This window comes from Erpetoichthys calabaricus, chromosome 5 (genome assembly GCF_900747795.2).
Source record: "Erpetoichthys calabaricus chromosome 5, fErpCal1.3, whole genome shotgun sequence".
Lineage (NCBI taxonomy): Eukaryota > Metazoa > Chordata > Cladistia > Polypteriformes > Polypteridae > Erpetoichthys > Erpetoichthys calabaricus.
Window position 1 is genome coordinate 231,448,798 of NC_041398.2, and position 23,731 is coordinate 231,472,528.

Consider the following 23,731-nt stretch of genomic DNA (forward strand, 5'->3'; position numbering starts at 1 on the left):
TGTGCATCATGTAAAAGTGTAAGGCACTAGCATCTAAGTGGATACCCACAATCATCTGGCACATGTGATGACATGATTTCTGTTACAATGAATAGCACAGGCCATATCGAAAACTGAGGGTTTAGCTAGTTACCTTACCAGCCAACCAGCCATCATGTACAGCGCATTCACATAAAGTTATATTGGCTGAAAATAAATGAATTGTGGGTTGACCCAAGACACTGAGCCAGGAAGTTTTTCAGTCATATCTTGGCATCACAGATGAATTGTGTGTTAGTGAAATATAACTACCTATGTTTAACAAAAGCAGCTTCATTCTTGCTAGGTGCCCTTACTGCAATATGATTGAATGATAGAGCTTCGATTTACATTTTAAACCTGACACTGCCACAAATTGCCTTTTTATGTTGGCAAAAACATATTATGTTTTATAGATAGATAGATAGATAGATAGATAGATAGATAGATAGATAGATAGATAGATAGATAGATAGATAGATAGATAGATAGATAGATAGATAGATAGATACTTTATTAATCCCAAGGGGAAATTCACATACTCCAGCAGCAGCATACTGATACAAAAAAACAATATTAAATTAAAGAGTAATAAAAATGCAGGTAAAAGCAGACAATAACTTTGAATAATGTTAACGTTTACCCCCCAAACACCGGGTGGAATTGAAGAGTCACATAGTGTTGGGATGGAACGATCTCCTCAGTCTGTCAGTGGAGCAGGACAGTGACAGCAGTCTGTCGCTGAAGCTGCTCCTCTGTCTGGAGATGATACTATTTAGTGGATGCAGTGGATTCTCCATAATTGATAGGAGCCTGCTGAGCGCCCGTCGCTCCGCCACAGATGTCAAACTGTCCAGCTCCATGCCTACAATAGAGCCTGATGTACACCCACACGATACAAAAATTGAATATAGTGCCTCATTGTTGAGTTTATGGCTTCCTGTGCACCAGTCGTGATGCAGTGAAGCTTGGCTGAGGTATTCCTGACCTGTCAGCCAGTTCCCTTACTCCTGGTAGAAGATATAAACTGACCAAAAAAAAACAAAAAATTTCTTCAGTACAAATTTGCAGCATTGGCCAGCTTTAAAGGGAACTAAAAGAGTTATCACTTTTAAGGTTTAATATGTGTGTCCCATCAATGCACAGTCTAGTAATGGCTCAATGATGGAAATTATTATACACGTGAGTCATCATTTAGCTGGTTTGGCCACATTTTTCTACTTGATTAATGATGATGCCCTCATTTTCCCGTGTCTCTGAAATGTTGCACTCAGATGGGTTAGAGTTGCCATAAATATACACATGTTCTCCCGGCAAGTTTTTTTTTTAGAAACCCCAACCTTTGTGTGATAAAAGTTGTGTACGCACACTTCAGGGCTCTTTTTGTTCTCAGTATCCTGCTGCATGTCCGGGCTGTTTACATGCCAATGAAAAGACGTCTGAGATACCAGGAACTTTGAAATCAAAGGATTTATAGATTCTGATATTAGATTAGACGGCCCAACTCATACTCTACTGTAGCCAGTTGCTGAAGTTCTCCAGGACCATGACTGTCTCTGAGTTTGTTTCTGACTTTCTCTGTTTTAACTGACAGTGGGCCCACCAGAGGTTTCTTTTCTCCAGGGATGCTTCTGACTGGAATTTTTGTTTTCCTCTCCTCTGTTGTTAACTGGCCAAAGATCAGCAATGAATTAATGGACAGATATGGCTGGGCTCATTTATGTTAATCAGTTTCAAACTGCTTTGTTTTCCTGTCTACTTAAATAAATCTTGTATATATATATATCTTTACGTATAATCCTTATGTAATTAATGAAAATTGTATTAACATTTTACTTGACAACTTGTCACAACGCATTGTTTATGCATTTAGATAGATAGACAGACAGAACCTGGCTTTTTACAGAAGCCGTTTAATTAAATAAATACATAAATAGGTAAATAAATATAGACACACACACTATAGTCTGAAGGTACACCAAAATGACTAAAAATAAAGAAAATTAAAAAGAAAGAAAAACTTCTGACTTGGCAGTCCCAGTCCAAGTGAGACATTATGAAGGCTTACTGCTGTTGGTTTAAAGGAGTCCTGGTAGCATTTCTTGCCACACTTCTGCTGAGTGATTCATTGGCTGAAAGTCTTCAGTATTGGTTTGTCAGAGAGAGGATGTGCGGCATCGTTCATAATGGCACTCGGTTTTGTTTTAATTTTCTCCTCTACTACCTCCAGGGGGTCCAGAGTGTGTCCTATAGCTGAACCTGCCCTTTTAATTAGCTTGTTGATTTGGTGGGCCTCTCCTGAAGTGACGTTATCAGCCACAGTATAGAAAATCACACTGGCCATCACAGAGTTGTAGAAGATGTGGAGGATGTCGTTACCCACATTAACAGAACACGGTGTCCTAAGATAATAAGAGCTTGCTCTTCCCTTTCTTATGTACTTCCTGTGTGTTACGAGACCAGTCAGACCTGTCACTGATGTGGACCCCCAAGTACTTGCAGGAGTGCACCACCTCTACATCCACTCCCTGAATAGTGATCAGACATAGTGGCTCAAAGATGAGATGCTCTCTTTTGCAATAATCCATCAGTCTTGGTGCATGGTTCTAAGGCAGTTGTCATCCTGGCACCTTTTACCTCAGACTCAATTTGAACTGTTGGTAACTTAACGTGACGTGAATGAGGAACACATGAGAGGAACAAGAGAAATGAGAGGAGTGGGAAACACGTTGTGGATCAGAGCAGTGCAAATGAGGTGCAGTCAAACATGAAGACTTCATTTCAACTGTTGCAGAACCAACAGTCCTTTTAAGTCTCAAATTTTACCCTCTTTTTTTTTTGGCTCCCTCGCATACCACCTGACTGCTGCTTACATACCACATTGAGAACTTCTGCTTTAGTCTATAATTACATTTAAGAAGTGACTACTTTTATGAAACAATTGAAAAATTTGAAATACCTGTACATTTATTTAAAAACTACTTGAGGCAGTTTAAAGACAGTTTTTAAGAATATCAGCCTCACCAGAACTGCTGCCCCCACTTTGAAAACCTTTGCTGTGGCACTCTAAATTGTGGTCAGGTTCATCCTGTTTGCTTTATTTCTCCTTAAGATGTGTCTGGAACTTGATTAGTGTCCATCTGTAGCAAACTGAATTGATCTGGCCTTGAAATATGAAGTCCAAAAAACTCTCTGTATGCCTCTGTGATCGAATTACAGTGAGACTTAGATCATGTCAAGAGTATAAAAATCATTCTTAAAGCTTTGAGCAGGGGTCCTCGATCACAGTCGTGGAGGGCCGCAGTAGCTGCAGGTTTTTGTTCTAATCTGGTTGCTTAATTAGAAAGCAGTTCTTGCCACCAATTTAATTTCATGGGTTGTTTGTGATTTAACTCTGCTATGTTAGGTTATCTGCGGTGGGTTGGCACCCTGCCCGGGATTGGTTCCCTGCCTTGTGCCTTGTGCCCTGTGTTGGCTGGGATTGGCTTCAGCAGACCCCCGCGACCCTGTGTTCAGATTCAGCGGGTTGGGAAATGGATGGATGGATGTCAGGTCATTCTCATATCCTAGATTTTCTTCCCCTTTCTAAGGTTATCATCCAAATGATTTGAAGGCTGAAATGGAGGAGTAATTCTCAGTCCTTCACTTTAATCTATTCACCTTCCTTACAAGTATTTAATTAAACCCAAAAGTGCATGATAAATACACACAGATGTAAATGAAAACAAGTTAAATTGAGAAATGTGTCTTTTGTCATTTCGATGTTGTTGTTAATTAGGCGCAATTAAAATCCAAGAATGCAGCTGTTTAAGACTAAAATAAGCAATAAGGGTTCAAAATCTTAATGAGCGAGACAACTAAAGTGAAGCAGAAGTGTTACTTGAGCAATACGTGCTTCTTATTAAGCAACTGGGTTGGCGCAAAAACCTGCAGCCACTGCGGCCCTCCATCACCGTGATTGAGTTCCCTGGCTTTGAGTGTTCCCAGGAGCACAGTGGCCTCAACAATTGTGAAACAGAAAAAGTTTGAAACTATCAGGACTCTTCCTAGAGTTCTCTATCTGTTCCAACTGGGGCAAGAAGGCCCTTGGTCAGGGTGGTGACCAAGAACCCAATGATCACTCTAACAGAGTTTCAGAAGTCCTCTGCTGAGATGGGAGAACCTGGCAGAAGGACAACCATCTCACCAGCACTCCATCAATTAGGTGCATATGATAGCCTGCTTGTAGTTTGCCAGGCCACATTTAAAGAACTAGGGGGCAAGAGATTTGCTAGTCTGATTAGATTAAAATTGAACTCTCTGTGCAGAACTGCAAACACTTGGTCTGAACATCACCTGCCTAATTAAATCTCTCTGGTGAAACATGATGGCGACAGCATCAGGGACAGTGATCAGAATTAGAGGAAGGATGATTTCAGCCAAATGCAAAGAGGTCCTTGAAGAAAACCTGCTCTATAGTGCACACACCGTTAGACTGGGGTGATGACTCACCTTTCAGTGTGACAATGACCTGAAGGATACAGCCATGACAACGCTGAAGTGGCTAGCGGTCAAGTGCAGGGCTGGCAGGAGTAGGTGAATCCACTTTTATCTCCATGAGGGTTTTCTTTTATTTTTCAACCTGTGTCACACTTGATTTTTTTCCCTATTCTATTTGCCACCTGGCCTCTAATTTTTCCTGACACATTTATATTTTACTGCTTATGTTAGTATTTAGAATCTGTCTATTAATTACCATTGCTTGTATTATTTTGTATTGTAATAATCTGTGGAGTGTGACAGGCAACCTATTAGGCAAAATAAAAATTGTGAACAAACTGAATTGAAGTGAATCTGTTTACCACTGCCCTGTCTGACTACAATATATGTGTCCCTAAATAGACTTTTATTTAGAATTAACGTTTTTATTTTTTATTCTTTAGGAGGAAGTCTGCCCAAATCATGACAACAGTACAACACAGAAATGCATCTGGGCATCAGCGGTGAACGTAAGAGACAAGTTCATCTATGTGGCACAGCCAACCCTGGACAGAGTTCTTATTATAGATGTCCAGTCCCAGAAAGCTGTACAGGTAGGTTTTAAATATACATTTGGGCCAAAAACAGAAAACATTTGCATTATTCTTTCCTGTTACTTTTGTTCACTAGTGATGATTGAACTCTGCTGAATGTGTTTCAGTTTTCGTTCAGTAAACACACAGAAAGATCTGGGAATTTCAGCACACACATTAAGATGCACTGAAGTTATTGGGGAAGGAGAGAGTGAAGTAGTTTTGAGTAGATTATAAAAATGCAAATGTCTTCTAAGTGTCCCTAAGGTCTATAGAAGTATCTGAAAATTATGATTATGGATTAATTATTGTGGCCAAAAATGTGACCTGAGCTGTGAGGTAGAATTGCTAAATACTGTGCCAATGTGCCTCCCTAAAATAAAATTATACTTCAAGTCCACAATACTCAGTGTCCTGTATCTCTCTCTGTGTATCCCAAGACTCCTATCCCCCATGTCTAACTAACAGCCACAGACCCTGTGGTGCAAGGGATTGTCGTTATATACTCCAGGAGACTGTCCCTGTTACTACCCAATCTGCGCTACATAATGAGGAGCGTAACATGCTTAATCCAGCTGTGAAGACAAAATGTACAATGAATCTATGCAGAACAACACAATTAATATTCTAATTATGGTCAGCTAATGTACCCCTAAACTAAAAGTACTGTGAGTTATGTATCCATATGTGCAGTCCAGACTGGCAATGCTGTAGAGTGCAATGTTGAATTGATTTTTTTTAAATACATGTAGAGTGAAAACCTGGTTAGTGTACCAGCTGAGGAGTGACATCACCATAAACTATTCATGCCTGTATGACAGAGCTCAGGCAGCACCATAAAGTGTGAGTTGGAGTATGCTTACAGTATGCTTGTGTAAAGTGCTGTGACTGCAGGACACAAATCAGATAGGTAGCACAGATTGGGTAGTGGTATCCCCATCAAACATGGCTGCTACAGCTCTGTAATGTCACAAACTATCCTACAGATGCTGGGAAAAAAATATTTGTCTAGACCAGCTGCATGTTGAATTTTCAGGGAAAAATTCGGCAAACAAGGTCACTGGCGAACCCAGCAAAGTCACTGCAAAAATTGGGTAGTGACATCCTCATCCAACATCTCCAACATGACCGCTACAGCTCTGTAATGTCACCTAGGCATCAGAAAGCATCATAGGGGTTTTGGGAGAAAAAAGTTGGTGAAATTTATTTTGAAAAAATTAATGAACAAATTTACTGGTGAAGCCTATAAATTTGCTGTGAAAAGTGATTTGGCGAATTTCACTGATCAACACTATTCATTATTAAGCAAAAAAGAAAAGTAAGAATGTGTTCAACTATGTGGTAATGAGTATAAAATATTGAAAGATATACAGGGATATTTAAATCTGTGAAGTCGTAGTAACATAAAACATCTGTTTTATCTGAAGAACTGTTCATTTGTTAGATGTTAGTTAATTCTGTTCAGATCACAAGACGTTTCACAAAAGACAGCCGATCACTCAGTCCATCGAGCTGGTTTGGATAGCTAATAGTTTAATTGTCATGATTTGTTAATATACCTAACATACATGCGGACATGGGAAGAAAACTCATGCAAACATGGAGGGGACATACAAAATACACAGGGATAATGAAATGGAATTGACACTGGAAACGGAACTTGGAATGTTAGACCTGAGAGGAAGCAGAGCTACAAACTACATACAGTGTAAATGTACAGTACATTCAGAAAGTATTCCGAAAACTTCACTTTATACACATTTTGTTATATTGCAGCCTTGTGCTAAATTATTTATTTTTTCCCACATCAAGCAAAACACAGTACTCCAGAATGACAAAGCAAAAATAGGATATTAGAAATATGGCAAATTAATAAAAATATAAAAACTGAAATATCATACTAGATAGATAGATAGATAGATAGATAGATAGATAGATAGATAGATAGATAGATAGATAGATAGATAGATAGATAGATAGATAGATACTTTATTAATCCCAATGGGAAATTCACAAAAATAAGCATTTGTTCTCAGCGCCCGAAGTTGAGTACTTGAATAGGCGAGTCTCGGCGTGTTAAAATCCATGCCCACGTTGTAAAAGTAAGTGTGTCCAGGGAAGGAATCCACATAAAATAAAGTGGTAGGAGTGATCAATAAATAAAAATAGAAAAATAAAAGTAGAAAAGTACACATACATATACAGTCATACACGGAGCTGCTGAAAAGGCTGCCACTCACGGCGGCGCCGGATGCTGACTGGAGTATTTAGACCCTTTATTCAGTACTTAGTTGAAGCCCCTTGTCAATGATTACAGCCTAGAGTCTTCTTGGGTATGACGCGATAAGCTTGTCAAACCTGGATTTGGGGATTTTCTACAGTTCTTCTGTGCAAATCTTCTCAAGCTCTGTCAGGTTGGATGGAGACCATCAGTGGACAGCTATTTTCAGGTCTCTCCAGAGATGTTCAGTTGGGTTCAAGTTTGTGCTCTTGCTGGACAACTCAAGGACTTTTCTAGAGTTGTCCCTAAGATACTCCTGTGTTGTCATTGCTTTGCACTTAGGGTCTTGGTCTTGTTGGAATCCGAACTATTGGCCCAGTCCATGTTCCAGAGCACTCTGGGAGCAGGTTTTCATTAAAGACACCTCTACAATTTGCTTTGTTCAGCTTTCCCTTAACCCAGTCTTTTAGTGTGCCAGTCCCTGCCGTTGAAAAACAATTCAACAGCATGAAGCCACTGTGACCATTCTTCACCATTATAATGTTCCTGCACAGATGATGATTGACCTTTTGATGCCTTTTGCATGTTTCTTTTACTGGGGTGAGGTTTTACATAAAGCCCAGATTAGTGGAGCATTGTACTGAAGGTTATCCTTCTACAGATTTCTCCTATCTCCACATAGGTTCTCGGGAGCTCAACCAGAGTAACCATTGGGTTCCTGATCACCTCTTTTACCAGGAGGTTTTGGGGTGAGGTTTTACATAAAGCCCAGATTAGTGGAGCATTGTACTGAAGGTTATCCTTCTACAGATTTCTCCTATCTCCACATAGGTTCTCGGGAGCTCAACCAGAGTAACCATTGGGTTCCTGATCACCTCTTTTACCAGGACCCTTTTCCCATGCTTGCTCAAGTTTGCTTTATGGCCAGCTCTAAGATATTTTGTGGTTGTCCCAAATTTCCTCCATTTAAGAATGATGAAGTTCACTGTGCTTTTGAGAACTTTCAGAGCTGCAGGAAAAGTATTGTGGCCTTCCCCGACTGTGTGCCTCAACACAATTCTTTCTCTAAGCTCTGCCTGCAAATCCTTCTAATACACATTTTCCACTTTTGTCTGTGGGACCTTCTCTAGACATGTGTATGTATTTCCTAATCAAGTATAATGAATTGACCACAGATGGACTCAAAACAAGGTGTAGAAACATCTTGACAATTATTAATAGAATGAGACTCACCTGAGTCATATTTCTTGTGTCATAGCAAACTGTCTGAATACTTATGCCATTGTGAGATTTTATTTTTTTATTTTTAATACATTTGTAAAAATTTCTAAAATCATGAATTTGCTTTGTTATTCTGAGGTATTGAGAGTTGCTTGATGAAGGAATGATTTTCGTATGAGACTGCAACATACCAAAATCTGTAAAAAGTGAATGGGTATATACTGTATACTGTACATTCAAAGTCCACTATATATATTTTGGACGGGTGGAAGTAATACAGACAGCCATTCAAAGTGTCGCGGTGCCGGCCAGGTTGCACCTTTTAATTTTGTGGCAATGAATAACAAAACGTACTCAGAGCATAAATCAGCTTCTTGGGCTCTCAAAGTAATGGCACTTATCAGCAGGTATGGATCTTACAACTTCTTACTCTAGGTCTGTCTGGGTCCATATGAGACTCCCTCCTGTATCGTTGGGCTTTTATACCTCTCTGGGTGGGATTGGGGTTACTTTCCCTCAAAGGTCGTCTTCTCGATACTGAGGAAGAGAAAAAAAATGATACTATTAGCAATAGTATTATACCTTGGATGAGCACTGACGGTGTCCCTCAGACATGTATGTGTGACAATATATGTGTGTGTGCACGCATATGCAGCATAATTTTGGAATTATAATTTTTCAATTATCATCTCATTGGAAGTGAGAAGACTATGAAATGAATATAATTGTGATATTATTAATTAAAAATCTTAATGACATTTTGTCCAAGCTTGTTTGATCCTCTGGCATCATAAAACAGAATGATTTCATACACAAGAGAAACAGGATAATCAGATTGGTATTATGATGAAGTTGGCATTTACTGAAAAAGCCACTTTTTAAAAGTCATGCTTTAGGTGGAATTGTGTCACTGCTGCTGTAAACAGCTTGTTCCTCTTTTGATTTAATTCTGAGAAAATAATATGTTATTTAGAAATAAATGATGTTTGGGCCCTTTTTATAGTGATTTTATCCAAATTTGTCATTTAAAAGACCTGTAAGGCACTATAGTTATAACTTGTTATTTCTGTGGTGAAAACATATGATATGTTACTTTAATTGCTGTTGCAAATAAATAAATAAATATATATATATATATATATATATATATATATATATATAAAAGTCAAATGCCACTGACTCATTCATCACGAAATCCCCCGAACCCTGAGGACTTTGGACTTTAAATTTGGAATGTAGGTTACCCTTGGCCCATAGGTGCTCGCTAAGAAATGGTTTTAAAAATTTCGTGGTCCAAGCACGAAATTTCTTATTGTTTTTTAGACCCGTTTGTATGTCTGTCCGCTTTTCACGAGAGAACTACTTAATGGATTTAGATCTGGTTTTTTTTTTCTATAATTTGCTTGAACATTTAGTTGATTTTGCGACTTTCTCATTGCGCTAAGTAACATAGTTTGGTTGCAGCACTGATTTATTCGCACAAATCTGAGAGAGAAGCAGTGGGACCTCAGGAGTAGGGAGCCAGGCGGGGCCCTCCTCACTCACATGCCAGCCTCCATTCGAGTCGCTCTACCTCTCGCTATGTGTTGGAGCGTACCTTGCCTCCACTTAGCTAGCGATACCTGTTTGTTCAGCAGACATTATCATCTACAGATTATTAAAGAGTAACGTTTGATACTTTCCGTGTGTTTTAGAGGGTACCTGCTCATTGGCAGAGATATCACGGCCACATGCACTTCTTCCCAGACGGGGGACACTCTCCCGTCAAAGCTGAACACGATCAGATACGGTGGCAGCATTTCACATTGGAGCATACCTGCCTTCCGCTTGGCCAGAGATACTTTGCCAACTTTTTACATTTTTGGCCAAGAGATCACAGCTACATTCTTGCCCCTGATAGTAAAACCAAAAATATTGTATATCAACAAGCCCTCGGATATGATAGCTATCATTATAAATTCTTCTCAATACAAATTATTACATTTTTTTTAATTGATTTTTTAAAGTTTGACCTGTGTCACTACTACGCGGGCAGAGCCGCAGGAGATAGCTAGTATTTACTATTAGCAGCTGTGCTTTCAGAGCATGCTTTTTTTAGTAGCTCTGCTTACTGCGCGCCTCTGTGATTATGCACTTTTATTTGCATATTACATTTTGCATCATTAGGCAGATTTGCCTCTTGCTTCAGAGCATCATACCACAAAAATGGATGGACAATGTAGAAATTTTACTTTGGAAGGAATATATGAAGCAGCTCACGTCTCACCATTGCAGATTAGCCACAAGTGCAGATGATCTGAAGCTTGCCTTGATTTCTGCGTACTTACTTGCTTACCACAACTGTAACTGACACTCTCTGTATGGCACTTACTCCAGTTTTCCTCCTACATCCTAAAGATACGTAACCTAAATTATCTGATGACTCTAAACTGATCCCATATGAGGAAGTGTTAATGTGTATGAGTCTGGCATCCTGCTGAAGGGCTGGTTCCTACCTTGTGCTCAACTTGTGCCAGGATAAAAAATACTTCACCCAACCCTGAACAGGTAAGCCAGTTGAAAAATGAACGGATAGTTGAGTGAACACCAGCAGCCATGACATTCAGACAAGGAATAAGAAGCCTACACTTATTTTTGGGGCTATGTGTTAAAGAGCAATTAAGTCTGCTATCATGTCTACCCTCCTTCTCATTCAAATTCAACTTAAAATGACTGCAACTCACAGCTAATTGGTCACAACTTATTAGATTGGATTAAATGAGAAGTGCAGCAGAATGACACTTCTTATTGGTTAACTAAAAAGATTACGATATGCAAGCATTTGAGGCAGCTCAGGCCCCTTCTTCAGGGTAAGATGTACTATAGATTAGATTAGAAAAACTTTATTAACCCAATGGGGAAATTCAGATGCATACAGCAGGAGAAACATCAAAAATAAGGATACAGACTCAGAAGACAGACAATACAACCCATCAATCAATCAATTGGAATATAACTAAATAGATATTTCAAAATGAACTTACTGAGTACATCAAGAGGAAGCATTGAATTGCCTGATAGCACTGAGCAGAAAAGACCCCCAGAGTAGCTTCTTAGCACACCATGGTAGAATGAGCCTGTGACTAAAGAGCTCCTCCTCAAGGGGATTTTTCATGGTGACATCCAGTTTTGACATCATCTCATGCTTTAACACAATAGCTTCCAGTGCATCCAGGGTTCACCCTGTGATGAAGCAGGCTTTCCTGATAAGTTTGTTCAGACACTGTACTTCTTTTGAGCTTAGTTTGAGTCCAAAGGAGACTGAAGGGCAGAACACCAACACAGGCTACCATGGATTCGTAGATCATTTCCAGCAGCCTGCTGTACACACATCAAAGGACCTGAGTCTCTTTAGCAAGTTTAGTCTGCTCTGGTCCTTCTTGTACAGCACTACTGTGTTGTCAGACCAGTCCAGTTTGTTGTTTATGTGAACCCAGAGGTACTTGTAGCTCTGCAACACTTCCACGTAGTCCCCATGAATGGTGACTGGTGTCAGAGGCTATTTGGCATGCCAGAAGTCCACCACCAGCTATTTTGTCTTGCTGATGTTGAGTTGCACGTTGTTCCTCCTGCATCACAAGACAGAGTTGCACGTTGTTCCTCCTGCATCACAAGCATAGTCCTCCACAACCTTCCTGTACTCGTGACTAGTCTCCCTTATTAATGCAGTCTATGATGGAGAAGTCGTCTGAAAATTTCTGTAGATGGAAAATGCTGGTATTGTGCTGGAAGTCTGTTGTGTAGATAGTGAACAGGAAGGGAGACAGGACAGTTCCCTGAGTTGATCTAGTATTATTATTATTCATCAGAAGTGTATAAAGAAACGCTACTGAGGCTCCTTATTACCAAAGGCTATAGGCCTCTATAGTGCCTCACTGTGACTGCTACTGCTCTTTTTAGATCAGACTGTTTTTTCCATTTTAACTATTCTGGTGTGTATGTTGGGGGGTGTTGTTGTTTGTATAATGTAATAATATTTATTTATATATTGAGCTTCTATAAAAAGCCAAATTTCCCCCATGGGACAAATACAGTTCTATCTATCTATCTATCTATCTATCTATCTATCTATCTATCTATCTATCTATCTATCTATCTATCTATCTATCTATCTATCTATCTATCTATCTATCTATCTATCTATTGTGACAGATGGCCGGGGCCCATGCCTGGCTGGGACGCCCCTTCATCACATCTGCCAGGGGGACAGGGGTGGGAAGCCCAGTATCTCCCCCGGACGCTAGATGGCAGCATCCCTGGGTTGCAGCGGTGCCTCGGACTCCCCCAGGTCTTCATGGGTGTTGGAGGTCTGTGCAGCTCTGTGGGGTTCCACAGGCGCCACCAGGGGGTGCTGCAACAGGAGCTGCTGGCTGTTTTGGGCACAGGTTTCGCCTTACCCGGAAGTGCAGCCGGATGACGGCAATCAACCACCTGGAGCACTTCCAGGTGCCTGATAAAAGGGAGCCAGCAACCACCACTCAGCGGCCAGAGTCGGGAGTATGAGGACGAAGCTTACTGAGGAAGAGCGGTGGAGGAAGAGACAGAGGATAGTGCTTGTGTGTTTATTTGTGCTTGGGACTGTGTTGTGGCTGGAGGGATTACAGGGAAGACGTGCCCTCCAGCTGAAGAAAAATAAGATTGGACACGGGAGGCACGTGTAAAAATAAACAATCTGTGTCGGGTCGGGCACAATATAGCGCCTTTCTTACACGATCTATCTATCTATCTATCTATCTATCTATCTATCTATCTATCTATCTATCTATCTATCTATCTATCTATCTATCTATCTATCTATCTATCTATCTATCTATCCTCACACCAAGCATTAATTATGTGTTTTAATGTCTGGACTAATTCCATAATGAGATAAAAGTGTTGGTTGGTTTGTTTACTGTGAGGTGTTGTGTGAGTAGGAATGCCCCAAACCAGGATGACATCCTGGACAGGTTTGGTTACTTTCTTTGATAAATGCTGCTGCAAAAACTCTGTACCCCATGAATGTGAATTGTATGGAAAAAACGTGCAGGGGTACCTGGTGCTGACCAGGGCAGAATAAAGGGCAGGTGCAATCACTAAATAAATTCACCACGGGGGAAAACTTCTGTACCCCAAACACATTCTCACTAGCTGAACCTACCATGGGAAATAACTTTGCACACATGTGCCACGTCACAAAGATGCCTCCTAGGGGCACTTCCGTAATTAAGTGCAGGTGTGGTTACTAAGTTAAATGCACCAGGGAGAAAATTTTCCAAACAAAAATATTGCTTGTGGTCTTCCTTTGTACAAATGGGTAATCTTTTTAAAGTTTGTCAGAGAGAGGTTCAGTGGTGTAGATTTGCATACCAGACAGACACATGAATATTAATTAAGCATTATACTGTATATTAAATGGATTATATGATATCCTCTTGAATTAGACACACTTTTCACATCTATAAAATCTTGGAAGGACACTTATAGTTTATAAAAGCAGGGATTGCTTTCTTTAAAAATTTAATTATAAACTTTTCCAAATTAATAAATTAATTATAGTATACTCAGTTTTTAGTCTGCCCAATCTTATTAATAGCAACTTGTTATGTCGCTGTCCTGAAGAGGTTCACAGCTTGCTATGCAAGCAAAAGGAAACCAGTGAATGAAGAGCAGCTTAGTTATCTGTAGGCATTACTACATGATTGTACGAATCACAGAAAAGAAAATTTTATTATTATTATTGTTGTTGTTATTATTATTATTGCTTCCTCATTTCAGTTTGCATGAGTGTCAATATTAAAGCCAGTTTACACACTAATTCAGTGATGATTTCAACAAGCTAATGTCTTAATGAAAAAGAGATCTTGTAAGACAGGTTTCTTTAATGTATAAAATCTGAATGCTGTGAATTAACTATTCATGTGTATTAACTATTCATACCCTCTCACTTTCTACATTTATTGTGTTGTAGTTTTAATTTTAAATGGATACATTTATGATTCTTGCCCATCAATCTACACTCAACAACCCCTAATATCAGAGGTTTGCACATTTACGAGTGTTGTTCAAAAAGTTTCCGTATTTTTATATTTTCATTGGAAATGGTAAAGACAGGAGGAGCAGTAATTGGTCGTGTCTGAGAGTGTCATATGACTTGTTCTGTCTGGCAAGCCAGCTGCCCTTACAGTTTAGTTTAAGAGTTGTCACCATGTGGTGAAGATGGCTGCAAAACTTATAAATTGCACCAAAGAGGAACAGCTTTATGTCATACGCTTTTTCTGGGCAGAAGGTGTGCCGGGAGCACAAATTCATCATTCCGGGATAAAGTTCTCTCTCGTAGAGTCACCTATGACTGAATTGAAATATTTCGAAAATGGTCTTACTAGTGTGACGGATGCAGAGCACTCCACATGTCCAGCTACAGCCATGACCACAAGGAATGAAGAAAGAATCCTGATGTGAAAGCAGCAGTGCATCAGTGGCTATGCCCTCAACCAAAAACATTTTGCTGATTGCATTAAAAAGTTGGTGCAACGCTGGGAAAATTGCATTGGAAACAAAGGTGACTATGGAGAAAAGTGATGTAATTTATTTTTGAAATTCTTAATAAATAGAGTTTAAAAAAAAGAGCGCAGGAACATTTGAACAAGAAGATGAAATCTTTCATTCCTGTACATATTCACACCTTTTGCTGTGGCACTCCAAATTGTACTGAGGTGCGTCCTGTTTGCTTTAATTCTCCTTGAGATGTGTCTAGAACCCAATTGGTGTCCACCTGTGGCACACTGAATTGATTGGATATTGTTTAGAAAGGCACACGTGTATTTGTGTATATAAGGTCCACAATTCACACTGTGTGTCAAGATAAAAACCAAGCCATGAAGTCCAAGGAATTCTCTGTAGACCTCCCAATCAAATTTTGGTGAAGCAGAAATCAGAGGAAGGGTTTAAAAACATTTGTAAAGTTTTGCATGTTCTCAGGAGCATATTGTTCTCATTAATTATGAAATGGAAAAAGTTTTGAAACACCAGGATTCTACCTAAGTTGGCTGTCCAGCAAATTGAGTAACTAGGCAGGAAGAGCCTGGGCAAGGAGGTGATTAAAATCCCAATGGTCACTCTAAGAAAGCTTCAGAATCATTTGCTGAGAGGACAGGGAGAACCTGTCAGAAAGACACCAGCATTCCATCAACTTAACGTTAGAGTGAATATATAGAAGGCACTCTTGAAGACACTCTTTAGTAAAAGGCATACAACAGTTTAAAAGACCCTGAGAGCATGACGAGAAGCTTCTCTGGTTTGATGAGACAGAAACTGAACTTTTGAGCAGAACTCCAAGCACTTTATGTGGCAAAGACCAGGCACTGCTCATCACCTGACTAATACCATCCCTACAGTGAAGCATGGTGATGACAGCACCATTCTATGGACGTGCTTCTCTGTGGCCAGGATTGGGAAACTGGTCAGAATTAGAGGGAGGATGAATGCAGCTGAATACAGAAAGATCTTTGAAGAAAACCTGCTCTGGAATTCGCACACCCTCAGACTACGGTGACAGTTCACTGTTCAGTAAGACAATGACCCAAAGTGTAGAGCCATAACACCACTACAGTGGTTTTGGGACTGTCCTTGAATGGTCCAGCCAAAACCCGGATTTATTGTAAACCCTCCAGAACATCAGTAGAGAGACCAGAAGATAGCAGTTTACAGTCGCTTCCCATTCAATCAAATGGAGCTTGAGATGATCTGCCAGGAAGGGGCTTCTACAGAGTACTGAAATAAGGGTCTTTATCTGTCTGTCTGTCTGTCTGTCTGTCTGTCTGTCTGTCTGTCTGTCTGCCTGTCGGTCTGTCTGCCTGTCGGTCTGTCTGTCTGTCTGTCTGTCTATATCTATATATATATATATATATATATATATATATATATATATAATGTATGTATTTTTATATATACTGTATATATATATATATATATATATATATATATATTTATATATATAATCCAACTTCTGTCCGCTTTTCACGAGAGAACTACTTAACAGATTTAGATTGTGTTTTTTTCTATAATCTGTTTGAACATTCCGGTTGATTTTACGACTTCTTTCATCGTGCTAAGTATCATAGTTCACTTGCTGTAACAATTTATTTGAGCAAATCTGAGAGAGAGGGGAGGGGGTAGCAGGACCTCAAGAGTGAGGAGCCAGGCAATGCCCTCCTCACTCTCGCGCCAGCCTCCATTTGAGTCGCTCAACCTCTCGCCATGTGGAAATGCCGCTTACCTAGCGATACCTGTTTGTTCAACAGACATTATCATCCACAGAATGTTAAGGGGTAATGTTTGACGTTTTTGAGGGACAGATCAGAGCTATGTGTGTTTAAGAGGGTAGCTGCTGATTGTTAGATTTCAGTTTTTGATTTTTAATACATTTTGCAAACCTTTCTGAAAACATCATTTTCATTTTGTCATTATGTATTATTGAGTGTAGATTGATAGGCAAAATGGCATATGTATCCATTCAATAGTAAATCTAAAACACAATAAAGTGTGCAGAAAAGGGGTCTAAATGCTTTCTGAATCCAGTGTATAACTCACAATATTTTTTATATTTTTCAAATTTGTTATTTTCCTTAATCCTCTCCATCTTCATAACCTGTTTTATCAAGTTCAGGGTGGGAAGCTGAAGCCCAACCCAGAGGCAATAGGTGTAAATCACTCCCAGGGTGGGATTCTTGAAGTGTTGAAGGAACACTCAAGCACAGCTACTCACAGCATCTTGGGGAAACAATAATTGCCTTATTCTGGTTTTGTTTTTGTAGTTGTTTTTCTCTTAAAGAAAGGAATTGGCCTGTTTACTTCTGGTGTTAAGTGATCCCCAAAGGTTTTTAAAAGGGCTCAGGCTTAAGCCATGGTGCATAAGAGGCATGTTGGAGACCCTCAGGAGTAAAGTTCTAGGCAGGCAGCAGTCAAACCTAGTCATTAGCACATTACCTTGAGATTTCACTTCATTATCTCTTAGATTAGCTGCACTTAATTAGCCACCTGGTCTTTCTTTGAGACTCTGAAAAACAAACTTAGCTTCCTCCTCAAAGACCTTTCTGCCAAATGCTTTGAGGTTTTTGGAGGCAACTGTGATTACATTTTATACTCACTTGATTGCAAGATTAAGCTTCATACTTGCTAATGGTCTTCAAAAATCCAATTAGCAAAATAAGGATTTTAGAAGAACTAAATGAATTTGAGTATGAAGTTCATTGAAACTCATGCTACTTTGAGTGCCAAAGCCTATCCTGGCAAATTTGAACACTGAAGCAGCCACCAGCCCTGGGGTGTCTGTCCCACACAGGACAAAGTGCCACCAAAAGGACATGCCTGAAAACATGATTGCGTTTACACACACAGGCTTGGTCTGCAATAGAACTAAAATCATGCAGTACTTTTTTTATCTTCCTTGCTTCATACCTCAGTAAACACAAGTTATCTCCAATATACTAACAACCCAGTTCTTCTTCATTCACTCAGAATATGGAAGCAATGTAGGAAGCACTTCAAGATAGAGAAGATTTTATCTGTGGCACCTCTGTATGATAACCACCTTTTTCCGCTCTTTCAAACGTACACAGTTTTTAATGTTTGGAAAACATACAGGATTAAATCACTTAGAGATTTGTACATAAACAACATCTTTGCATCGTATGAACAATTACACTCCAAACACAATTTTTCCACAACTTCCAAATCAGAAACTTTGCTAAACAAAATCTGCCCAATTTTCCTGACCTCCCACCAACTTCTATTCTGGAAGAAATATTGATCAGTCTTGAGGACTCGGGCGGCATTTCTATAATATATAAAAACATTGTAAAGTCCCTTCCTTTTAAAGATCCCAGAGTACAGTGGGAAAAGGATCTGTTACTCAACATTTCAGAAAAGAAGTGGAAGGCGGCCATGCACAGAATTCACTTGAGCTCCATATGTGCAAAGCATACAATTATTCAACTTAAAAGCATCTATCGAGCACATCTGTCTTATTTAAAATTGTCCTTGCTTCCAGGGCAAGATCCAACCTGCAAACGTTGCAATCGAGTTCCAGCCTCACTGGGTCACATGTTTTGGGCCTGCAACAAATTAACATCATTCTGGACCAAAACCTTTTCATGCCTTTCAGACAGCCTTGGAGTTACAATCCCTCCTAATCCAATCTAAGCCCAAATGGTCTTAAAGTGGAGAAGGAGAAACAAACTGGAATTGCCTTTACTTCACCATTATCACGTAGAGTTATCTTGCTCAACTGGAAGAATCCTCACTCACCTCTTCTTAGTCAGTCGGTAACTGATATTATGTACTATTTGAAATTGGAAAAAATCAAATTCTCACTTAGAGGATCTGTACAAAACCTTTTGAAAACCTGACAGGAAGTTTGACTTGTTTGTATAGAATGTTACTTGCTTCTAATAAATTCAATAAAATGATTAAAAAAAATGGTAGCAGCATCCACAGTTATACGGACATTGCACTAGTTGGTTTTGCTCAAGAGAGATCTGAACCAGAAGAACTTACTGGTCAGTCAACATCCCTGTCCTCACTTGTGTTCACAAGCTTTGGGCAGTGACAGAAACAATTTCATAGCAGGTACAAGTTTTAGAAATGAGGTTCCTTTGCAGAGTGTGAAGGGCTTGGCCTTAAATATAAGGTGAGGAGTCCAGATATTCAGGAGATGCTCAAAGTAGAGTTGCTGCTCATCCACATCGAAAGCAGCCACTTGAGGTGGTTCAGGTATCTGATAGAATGCATGGCATGTCCAACCAGGAGGACACCTCGGGGTAGACCCAGGATTACATCTCTCAGCTCTCCTGGGAATACTACAGTATCTCCCTGGATGAGTTACAGGGAATGGCAGGGAAAAGGGATGTCAGGGCATCTTTGTTTAAACTGCTTCCCCACGACCCGAACCCTGATATGAGACACAAAATGGGTGGATAGATATTAATAGTAATGATAATAGAAACATTAGCATTGGTATTTATTAATTGTTTATTATCGTTTACGTGTTGTGACGGATGGCCTAGGCCATTAACTTGCCAGGGCGCCAATTGTATAGAATGACCGGGGGAGAGAGCATTGGCAGGGCACAACCTTCCCCGGGATGCTAGAGGGCAGCTCTCCTGGGTGGCTGTGATAACATGGATTCCTGCAGGGTATGCTGGGAGATGCAGTTTGGCACCTCGCTTTTGAGCTCTTACCACACCTGGAAGTAATTCCAGGTCCGATTGCTGAGCCACCCTGGAACACTCCCAGGGCCATCATAGAAGGAGCCACCTCACGCCAGAATCAGGAGGAAGAGGACGAAGCTTCCTAGGGAGGAGTGGAGGTGAAGGACTGAATTGGCAGCTTAAGAAAGGACTGTGTTGTACTTTGGGGGAGCGAAGAAGGAACACTTCCCCGGCTGTAAATAAACGCATGTTGTGTGGCAATTTGTATCTTTGCCTGTCTGTGTCGCGTTAGGGCGACTGTACGCATCCCAGTGTTCTACAGTGTGTATTAAAATATTGATAACTACACTATATTGCCAAAAGTGTTGGGACGTCTGCCTTTACAAACACATTAATTTTAATGACATCCCATTCTTAATACATAGGCTTTAATATGGAGTTAGCCCACCTTTTGCAGCTATAACAGCTTCAACTCTTCTATGAAGGCTTTCCACAAGGTTTAGGAGTGTGTTTATAGGAATTTGTGTCCATTCTTCCAGGAGAGCATTTATGAGGTCAGGCACTGATGTTGTATGAGAAGGCCTGGTTCACTTGCAGTCTCCACTCTAATTCATCCCAAAGGTGTTCTGTCAGGGTGAGGTCAGGGCTCTGTGCAGGCCAGTCAAGTTCCTCCACACCAAACTCGCTCATCCATTTCTTTATAGACCTTGCTTTGTGCACTGTTGTGTACACAGTCATGTAGGAACAGGAATGGGTCATCCCCAAACTGTTCCCACAAAGTTGGTAGCCTGAAATTGTCCAAAATGGCTTTGTATGCTGAAGCATTAAGAGTTCCTTTCAATGGAACTAAGGGGCCAAGCCCATCCCCTGAAAAAAAAAACACACACCATAATCCCCCCTCCACCAAATTTTACACTTGACACAATGCAGTCAAGCAAGTACTGTTCTCAAGGCAATCGCCAAGCCCAGACTCGTCCATCAGATTACGTGATTCGTCACTTCAGAGGACACATCTCCATTGCTCTAGAGTCCAGCAGCTGTGTGCTTTCTACCACTGCATCTGATGCTTTGCATTGCACTTGGTGATGTGAGGCTTGGATGCAGCTGTTTGGCAATGGAAATCCATTCCATGAAGCTCTCTACGCTGCACTGTTCTTGAGCTTTTGGAGGTCTGTAGCTATTGTCTCTGTGGAAAGTGGGCGACTTCTGCACACTGTGCACCTCAGCATGCGCTGTCCTTGCTCTGCGATTTTTACGTGGCCTACCACTTCGTGTCTGAGTTGATGTTGTTCCCAATTGCTTCCACTTTGTTGTAATACCACTAACAGTTGACCGTGGAATATTTAGTAGTGAGGAAATGTCACAAATGGACTTATTGCACAGGTGGCATCCTATCATGGTACCACGCTTGAATTCACTGAGCTCTGGAGAGCGACCCATTCTTTCACAAATGTTTGTAGAAGCAGTCGGCATGCCTAGGTGCTCGATGTTATACACCTGTGGCCGTGGAAGTGATTGGAACTCCTGAATTCAATAATTTGGAGGGGGATCCCAGTACTTTTGGCAATATAGTGTACCAGTAACGGTGCACTGCACAATAACATGAAGTGAATACACTTGACTTTAGCATTCATAGTTTTCATCCTCGTTCTCTGTACGTTTAGCATTCGTTTGCTCAGAGGTTGATGCGCTTGCTGGTTTTTGAGCAGCTCTTCTTTTTCCCATCCATGCAGCCCGCTTCTTCTCTTCTTTCATCTGCATCTTTTCATGTTAAAACTGATTAAGTCTGTGTTTGTGTTACAATTACTTACTACGTTTTCCTTAATTTTTCAAATAAGCTGGCACTTAAGTCTTCAGTCTGCCTCAAGAATGACTTAAGATATGAAGAGGTAGGGGAAGTGACGATGAAGGTGGTAGGAATGAGAAAGGCGATTATACACATGTGCCGCACGGCTGCCCTGCTGGCCACTGCCGAGAGTTGATTCTACAATAAAATAAAATAAAAAGAGGACTAAACTTGGAAGTCAATCATCACCCCAAAAGTGGATAGTAGACGCCATGTAATATATGTGTACCAAATTTCAGGTCAATAGTTCAAACGGTTTGCGAGCTATAGGTGATTTAAAATCCCGGTTAGACAAATGGACAGCCACAGTAGCGTATTATATAAGAAGATATCAGTATGGAGTACCCAACATCCACTGCACACTTTTGCACTGGGTAGCATCAATGGAGAAAGAAACATTCAACCAGTTTTAACAAGAACTATTCCTTCATTAATCCTATTTATTCTGCCTCAGCTTCTTATTTGGTGGGTTTTCTCCTCAGCTGAACAACGTATGCTTCTTGCCATGGTCATTTCATTAACAGTATATTATCCTATACACACATACATACACACACAGAAACACACAACACTGGAACATTTTGCTGAGGTCATTTTTATAAATTTTAGCACGCTCAGCATGCTGTGACTGCATTCAAGGTCAGCTTATCAGGAAAAATGTAAGAATTCTGTAAAAGGCTAACCAGCCTGGGAATTAATTATGTCAGCATTCACCTAAGTACTGAGTCATGAAGGGTATTGAAAATTACTTAGTTGTTTTGTCTTTTTGTCTTGTTTTTATTTCACATGCAGACTGTGAGCACCGATCCGGTTCCTGTTAAACTGCACTATGACAAATCCCACGATCAAGTCTGGCTTCTCAGCTGGGGAGACATGGCAAAAACAAGACCAACCCTTCAGGTAATAAGATTAGCCTCGCTAAAATATTTGTATTTATTGTTTTTACTAACATTTTTTTTTTTTACGTAAAATTTGTATATCTTAACAATGCGTAAAATTGTTAATGTTTTATCTGAATATTAGACTGTTGGTTTCAGTGTTATAGCAATAAGCCCTTGTTTCGCTCTTCACATATGATGCTGTTTTAAATGAATATTCCCCCTGAGGCTGACTCCTGCAGCAGCATCGGGTTTTGTTGGAAGAAAGGGGCAGCATAAATAACCATTAGACACTTAAATATATAGTCAGTAGTGAACAAGTGTAGCATTAGCTGACAGTCATTGAAGCACTGATTTGTGGTTATTCACTGGCCTGATCTGAACACCTCATCTTGTAGATGAAGTAGTTAAAATATGGAGCAATAGCAGCCCTCATAAAAGAGTGGTCTCACAGGGCGACAAAAAAGTAAAAATCCACTAGGTGGAACACTTTGTTTTCTTTTACATTTCCAAATATTTATTTATTTATTTGCACTTGAAGACAGACATTAAGAGTTTAACTTTAAAAAATAACCAAAGACTATTTGTGCTTTTATTTGATTGTAAGGCAATAGCAGTAAGTAGCAAATTAAAATCTGATGTATCGTTAATGCACAACTTATCAAACTTCATTAGATGCAAATAATACTTTTATCCGAAAAATGTGTTCATGCCCATTGGTTTACGGCTTATACCATAGATTATAAAGTTCAAACAGCTCTACTTTTGTTTATGTTCGAGATAGCTGTAAACGTTCTTTCCTTTAAATAAGTAATGGCCATGAGTAAGAGGCTGCGGTTTTTGAAGAGTAGAGACAGTTGGAAAAAGGATTACTAGAAATGCATATGGAGTTAGACTTCCCAAACTGAAATGATCAGTCCTCTTTGCTTATGGAATATACAGCCGGGAAGTTAAGCATTAAACGCGTAAACGTTTTTCTCAGTAAATGTATTTCTAATGGGGCTATTGACATGAAATTTTCACCAGATGTCAGTAACAACCCAAGTAATCCACACATACAAAGAAATCAAAACAAATAAGTCCATAAATTAAGTTATGTGTAATAAAGTGGAATGACACAGGAAAAATGTATTGAACACTTGAAGAGAAGGAGGTGCAAAAAGGCACGGAAAGCCAAGAAACCCGCTGAAATCTGTCAGTATTTGGAAAGCAATCCTGATAGCCCCCTATCAGTGCAAATGAATATCAGCTGGTTTAGTCCTAATTGA

The 23,731-nt window shown here is 39.9% G+C and overlaps 1 protein-coding gene across 2 annotated transcripts in view; it reads left to right on the forward strand.

Moving 5' to 3' along the window:
* fstl5 (follistatin-like 5) overlaps positions 1-23,731 on the forward strand; it is a 1,175,110-nt gene that overhangs the window by 1,102,253 nt on the left and 49,126 nt on the right. For both annotated transcript variants that reach the window (XM_028802632.2, XM_028802633.2), the window contains 2 exons: positions 4,941-5,090; positions 22,378-22,485. In XM_028802632.2, coding sequence (XP_028658465.2) covers positions 4,941-5,090; positions 22,378-22,485 — 258 coding nt within the window. The remainder of the gene's footprint in view (positions 1-4,940; positions 5,091-22,377; positions 22,486-23,731) is intronic.